Raw genomic sequence first — 7097 nt, forward strand, 5'->3', positions numbered from 1 at the left:
TGAAAACAAACACTGTGCACAGTGGAGCTCAAACATCCAAATTAATTAACATTATAATGAAGTAAAAAGGATTTCTGAGTGAAGAACTACTACACTGCTAGAAGCCATATATTATATATATATATTGTGTGTTAACAAGTTAATGAATCACCAGAATATTATTTTTTGGAACTCGGGGCTTCTGTATGTCACTCACCTGCTGAAAGGGAAAGTTTCAAAAGTTTTGATTTCTCATATTTAGGTCAACTTTACCTTGTTTGTTATTAAAAAAACACTTTCAGGAAGTTATGAGACTTTTACCTCAGGGTCACATCCTGCTGCTGGCACCTGCCTCACCTAGAAATGTTCTTATTTCTCCTTTTTACAGTCGTTTGTTTTTACTAAACGGGTAAAATGTTCCCATCTAATCAACCGAATTTGTCATTTCAACTGCGAAAGATAAAGATAAACTTATTGGGCACAGAAAATGAACAAAATCATCTTAACTGTTTTCCCTTATTTTATTCTCTATTAGTTATTTCCACTAGAGAACAATTAAGATCATAGTTGGTGTTTCTTTATGTTTTTGTTTGAGACAAATGGGATTAAATATGATCTCTTTAAGGTGGTATTATTATAAGCATACATGTATTTTCAAGAATGTAACATAGACAAAAGTATTAAATCTTATTATATATTAACTGGACTTGAGTGCAGATCATTTATTTACCAAACAACCACAACACAAACACATACAAAGATTTTATTATGACCTTAAAAATACAAGTTTAGTTTAGTATATTTTATTAAGTGTAAAAAAGTTCATTATCCATAAAAGTTGTTTTTTGTTAAAAACCCTATTCTTGTCCTTCGTCCCTCAGAGCGACAGGTTGACGTCCCTCAGAGCGACAGGTTGACGTCCCTCAGAGCGACAGGTTGACGTCGCTCTTCATCTTGCCGCTGCTGAGGCTGTGGATCATGGAGATCATCGCAGAGTGTTTGTTCAGCTCGTCCTCCTTCTGCTTCAGCTTCGTCTCCAGCTGACTCTTCTGCAGCTCCAGAGACGACGCCTGGAAGAAAAATACGGGACAGAGCGACCAAAGGTTCAGCGCTTCGGATCTCTAAAACATTAGATACTGAATAGATACGATTATCTGACATTTGTAGGAACTTTGTTGTTGTTTATGTTCAAGTTCGAGTGTTTCCATGTTATAAAACTTTATATTTCTACTCCACTTACACCTCAGAGACAAATAATGTACTTTTTACTTCACTACATTTGTCTGACAGCTTTAGTTACTTTTTCAGATTACAACCTTTAACCTTTATTGTCCAGTGAAAACTATGGATTCAGAAAATGTTCCGACTTCTTCAGCTAAATAAAATTGTAAAAAAACATCTTAGATTAGATTGAAACTGTCACAAAGCTAAAAACGTCTGTTCTTGTTTGTTATCGTCATTACGTTGGCTCTGATGTGTGTTTTTACCACACGATTACAGGACTATAAAGACTGAATTAAGTTCATTGAAATTAAAACAAATGTTTCAAAACAAACTAAAGTTTCACTAGAAGTTTGAACCAACCAGAATTTATTCAAACTTTGATGCGTTTCCTCCTGGATGGGAGTCTGTTAGTTCAGATGGCATCAAATAACAGATTAAAGATGCCTGAAAATACGAGCCATAAACTTTGTTAAACAGCAGAAGTTTGTTAGATAATAAGAAGACGGATATATAAAATCAACAAGGCGGCCTCCTTCTTATATTCAGGTGATTATACACTAATGAAAACATACCTATGAATAATATAAATGTTACGCACTGGAGCTTTAATGTTTTTGTAGTGTTTGTTTCTCTCCTCGTCCTTACCTTGATTCTGGCGTCCTTCCTGGCCTGCTCCGTCTTGTTTAGTTCCTTCCTCAAAACATCCACCGTCTCTTCCAGATCTTTCCTCTCTCGATCCTTTTCCGTCACCTTCTCCTCCTCGGCCTGCAGTTGACCGCGCAGACCTGACGGAAATGAGGCAAACGTAAAGCAGCCGGGAGTTAATTATATAAATTAATAAGCAGAAATGTAAATACTGCTGTTCTGTTTGTTGCTATTATCTTAAGTTTGTTTGTATCGCTTCAAAAACTCCAATATTGGTCGAGTTTTATTTTATTTCTGATGAGAAATCTCAAACAATAAGACTATTTTAAGGTGGCTCTGAACATTTAAGTTTTACAAGCTGACTGAGGTCGGACCGACCTGCGATGTCGCTGTTCTTCTGCTGTAGATCTGAGTGGAGAGACCTGATCTCCTCCTCTCTGTCCTCCAACACCGACGCCACCCTGAGAAAGACAGACAGTATTTAAAGAGCGCTCTGCTGACTGATGTGCTTCCAACTGTATTTATGTAAAATAAATAAAAGACCAGAGATAAATAATAAACTAAATAAAGTGTGTGTGGGTTACTTGTCGTGCTGCAGCTGCAGAGCTTCGTGACTCTTCCTCAGAGTGTCGTTCTGTTTGGTGAGCGAGATGTGAGCCGCCTGCAGCTCCTTCAGCAGCCGCTCGCTCTCGTTGAACCTGTGCAGGAGATTCACAGGTTACACAGACATTAAAACCAGTAAACCTGCACACACACTGATGCTGCTGAAGCTCCGACAGTCGGTCACCTGCAGCCTGAAGCTCAACAGATTAACTGACTGGTGGATGTTGTTCTAACTTCATCTAGAACTGTTGTTTGAGAGCACATGAACCCACAGGAGCTACCAGCTGATCCATAAACATCCCCTAATGTAACACGTATGAGGATTTAGAGCAGTAAACTTACTTTACTACTAATTACTTATTAAAAGAATCAACTTATTGACATTTATATCACAGTTTTGTCAGCACTTCCCAGCTGTATATAACAGTAATTCTTGTCTCTTCCATCCATCCTGCCTGTCTGCCTCTGACCTGTTGAGCAGGGCGTTGTAGGCTCCCTTGAGGGCCTGGTGCTCCTCCGAGTCCTGCTGCAGCCGGGCGTTGTGCTGCAGCAGCTCCTCCATGTCGGCCCTGGAGCGCTCCACCTCCAGCACCTGGCTGCTCAGCTCGCACTGCAGATCCTCGCGCCGACGCTCCGCCTCCTTCAGCAGAGAGCCCAGCTTACAGGCCTGTGGGCAACGGGGAAGCATCAAACTGAGGCTGGTGAGACCGACTGCGCTCTACCAGCACTGTGTTTATTTCATATTAAAAGATAATGAGCAGGAATAAAGTTTGTTAAGAATATAAAAACAGTCAACATCCAAGGTTTAAAGATTGAATCAGGAAAAGTACTTTTGGGTAATTGCTGATAACGAGTATCGATGTAAGTACTTAATATTAATAATAATACCATCACAGTTCTAACAATGGCTTTGAAAACATGTTTATATCAGATGTTCCTCACTTTCTCATTTAGATAAACATTGTGAGACAACCTAAATCAAAGTTATTATTTTAATTGTTCATTAATTAATTGATCTCACTATTATTTTCTCAATTCAGCTTTTTGTCTCTAAAATGTCAGAAAACTGTCTTTAAATTGACATAAAACAGAAAAATTACAGTAAGTTTTTAGCATTTTTGCTCCATAACCACTCAAATTATTTATCGATTATCAAAATATTGGCCAATTGATTTTCTGCCCATTGAAAATCCAATCAAAATGATTGCAGGTTAAACTGAGGAGCCAATATTTGTTGGCCAGAGTTTAGTAAAACAATAGAAAATGAATGACTCCCGCCACATTCCCGTTGCCCCCCGTGTGTGTGAACGTTACCTCCGCCTCAGCCTGAGCCCGCTGGAAGCGATACTGAGCGATGAGACGGTCGGCCTGAGAGAGAGCCAGAGCTTTCGCCTCCAACAAGTCCTGCAGTCGACTCTCCTTGGACTGACGGGGAGACGCAAAAGAGACGTTACTGTTAAAGAAAACTGAGCCAGCCGTCATTTTAAAACCAGATCCATATGGTTTTATGTCACACTGCTAACCTGCACAGTATTTAGCTCTTCATTCATGTAAATAACAGCTATAATATATATATTTATAACATATTCTCTGTGTTTATTGTTAATCTACCGAGGCAAATTCATTGTATGTGAAAACCTACGTGGCAAAAAACCCTCAAGTAGTTTAAAACAAATGAAATTTAATATCTTTAACAGTCCGACACATCTTATCTTTGTGAATACTCTTTTATATAACTAAAAGTATAAATACCACAAAATTAACCTGACCTAAGACTGAAGGTCTGACTTAAGTAAAAGCATCAGTGTGCTTAAATAAAAGTAAAAGCACTCTGCAGCCAAACTGAGTTCTGTCCTTGTTAGATTATTATACATTTTACTATTTGATTAGTTTGTTATTAAGATGCATTTTAATATCTGGGTTGGGGGGGTTTAATTCACTGTATGTTGTAACTAAGTAACTACAGATCCCTAATAAATGTGGAATAGAAGCATAAAGTAGCATACAATTACTGATTGATTAATTGATTCAAAGTCTACGGTTGTTTTCTGCTGGTAATGTACGAGCACTAAATCTAATCTAATAGAACATCTGCATCAACAGCAGCCTCGAACATTACCACAGAGCTGAGTCATCAACTTCAGTAACAAGTAACAGTAAACTGATAACAAAGTCCTCTGTGGGGGGGGGGTTTAACACAAGGGGGCAGAAACAGAGGAAAGTTATTTGTCACCACAAACGCTGAGAGCTTCTGTTCATAAACGTCGATGATCTCAGACACATGTGAGTCCTTCACGTTCTCCTGCAGCTATAAACAACAACAACACAACAACAACATCAGAGAAATAAATCATTCCACACGGACAGCTGAAAGAAAGTTCATTTTAAGGCTTTTACCATGCTGTTCGGCACAAACAGAACATTTTTTTGTTGGCAAAGGGCAATACTGCAAGTGATAAATGTCACTATAATTAAAATAATGTAATTAAAATGACTAAAATAATAATGGTAATAATAGATTATGATAGAAGACCCCTGACGGACTCAGTTTCTGGTTTTATTTAATTTATCTAACAGAATTTACAATTAATTTCTCCTAAATTAAGTTTTTCTGCAGCTCTAAATAAATTCAGATTTTGACATGCTTCACATTTCAAAATAAAAGCTGAGAGCAGATGTGTGAGGAAGGTTGAACAAACAAACAGCTCTGCCTCAAAGTGACGACTTCTGGCTATTAAATGATCCAAATCTTTAAATGAAAAGGATCGTATCTTTTAAATAAAGCTTTAAAAGGTGCCAGTAAGTACAACAACATAAGAAGTTACATACTGTACCTCCAACCCATTCTGTATCTTCTCAACCAGACTGTGGACACTCCTGTTGGAGGAGTCCAGTATGCTGGAAGGCGGGACTTCCTGCACAGCAATACGTTTGACGGACAGCTCAGCCTCCCTCTGGCGATAGGCGTTGTTGGCGGCGATACTTTCTCCCAAACTTCAGAAATATGGTTGGATTAATGTTCACACTCTACTCACTTTGAGCTATCAACAGACGGACTGTAAACCAAATAAATGACTGTATTCGACTTCTATTATCTATCTTCCTGTAAATCGTGTAAACAAATATGTATATCTGCATCCTGGGACTTTATTTAAATGTGTTGTTTCCAGCGAGTGACTCACACCAGCGAGGGGAAGTCTGGGAGGGGGGCAGCTTCGAACAACAGCGAGAGTCCGGTCTGCACTCGCTCTCTGTGGTGGGAGGTCAGGGCCAGAGAGAGGGGAGTCACGATCCTCTGGTCCTGGAAGAGAGAGAGAGAGAGAGAGAGAGAGAGAGAGAGAGAGAGAGAGAGAGAGAGAGAGAGAGAGAGAGAGGGGAACGGGTCACAGTGGTGATTAATCGGGTTGATTATCTATCCGACTGCTGTGGAACGATGTTAGCGCTTCCTCTTTGTGAGTTTTGGGAAGGTGGTGATGTTTCTTCTAAGTTACAGCAAATCTAATCTCAAACAGTTACTGGCTGCTGTTAAATATACATTAAGTTATAAAATAATAATAATAATAATAATGCACCCTTACTTAAACACCGGTCACGTTCTGAACTGTACAGCTTCACAGCTAAACCCACGTATCAGTCAACCACAGAGAAAACCACAGAACAGGAAGAAAAACAAATGATATGAGCATAGTGGGTGGAAGAATAGATGAGTGTGTACCTGCAACATCCTGTAGAAGCTGGTCTCCATGTCTTTCACCTGTTGCCTCAGTTTGCTCATTAACTCCAGAGTCCTCAGCAGAGCTTCTGCATACAGCTGACTGAAAACACAAAAACACACACAACTCTGCACAAAGACCGCAAGATGATTTTAATGAAGGTTTTAATATTGTAGCAGGCTGCTGCAGAGCTAATTATATAGACTGTATATCCTGTTTGGTGTAATTTACTGCATAGCAGTGCACTTTCCAGGAAACAAGGTAGAAGTTATTTAAATAAGGAACATGCTGTCAAACCAAACTTATATTATTTATCTTAAATTGCACATGTACAGTTTAGTTTTTTAGTCAAGCTGCTTAAAATATTTTAAATTTCACATCATTGTACTTATAGTTTTATATTTATATTATATTTTGTAATATTCTTATCTGTGCTAAGATTGTACTTGTACACTGGACTCTTTTTTTTAATTTCACTATATTCCCCACATTGCTGGGTGTAACTTGAATTTCTCCTTTTGGGGATTAATAAAAGTATATCTTATCTAATCTCATTTTATTTTATCTTATTTTAACTAATGGTAATTAATCCATAGGTTTTTCTTTTTTTGATTAATAGAATAATGGTAATCCTTTAGTCAATTAAATGTCAACCAAAACAGTCCAAATATATTTATCTATAATTTTATAGTTTTTTCCTGATAAATTACCAATAATATTTAATCAAATACCAGAATTGTTTGCGATTGATTTTCTGTCAACTAATTGATTAAGCAACAAATAATTTCAGCACAAGCTTTATTATCTCAACAATTAATAACCCTTATTAGACATTTCTATCAGCAAATATTTGATATCAATAATCAAGTCTACTCTAATCAAAATCAATATAGCAGGATATAAACATTTTTAAATATTAATTATTAATTGTCG

General features: G+C 37.7%; 1 protein-coding gene across 1 annotated transcript in view; it reads right to left on the minus strand.

The window, feature by feature from the left end:
- Positions 1–728: 728 nt before the first annotated feature.
- Positions 729–7097, minus strand: part of cip2a (cellular inhibitor of PP2A) — a 14677-nt gene continuing 8308 nt past the window's right edge. Inside the window, exons 13-22 of the mRNA XM_051393363.1 lie at positions 6167–6266; positions 5634–5752; positions 5286–5445; positions 4685–4759; positions 3766–3876; positions 2922–3118; positions 2433–2546; positions 2227–2309; positions 1849–1988; positions 729–1049 (exon numbers count right to left, since the gene is read on the minus strand). Coding sequence (XP_051249323.1) covers positions 903–1049; positions 1849–1988; positions 2227–2309; positions 2433–2546; positions 2922–3118; positions 3766–3876; positions 4685–4759; positions 5286–5445; positions 5634–5752; positions 6167–6266 — 1246 coding nt within the window. The 3' untranslated portion in view covers positions 729–902. The remainder of the gene's footprint in view (positions 1050–1848; positions 1989–2226; positions 2310–2432; positions 2547–2921; positions 3119–3765; positions 3877–4684; positions 4760–5285; positions 5446–5633; positions 5753–6166; positions 6267–7097) is intronic.

The sequence above is a fragment of the Dicentrarchus labrax genome, unplaced genomic scaffold (genome assembly GCF_905237075.1).
Source record: "Dicentrarchus labrax unplaced genomic scaffold, dlabrax2021, whole genome shotgun sequence".
NCBI classification, from domain to species: domain Eukaryota; kingdom Metazoa; phylum Chordata; class Actinopteri; family Moronidae; genus Dicentrarchus; species Dicentrarchus labrax.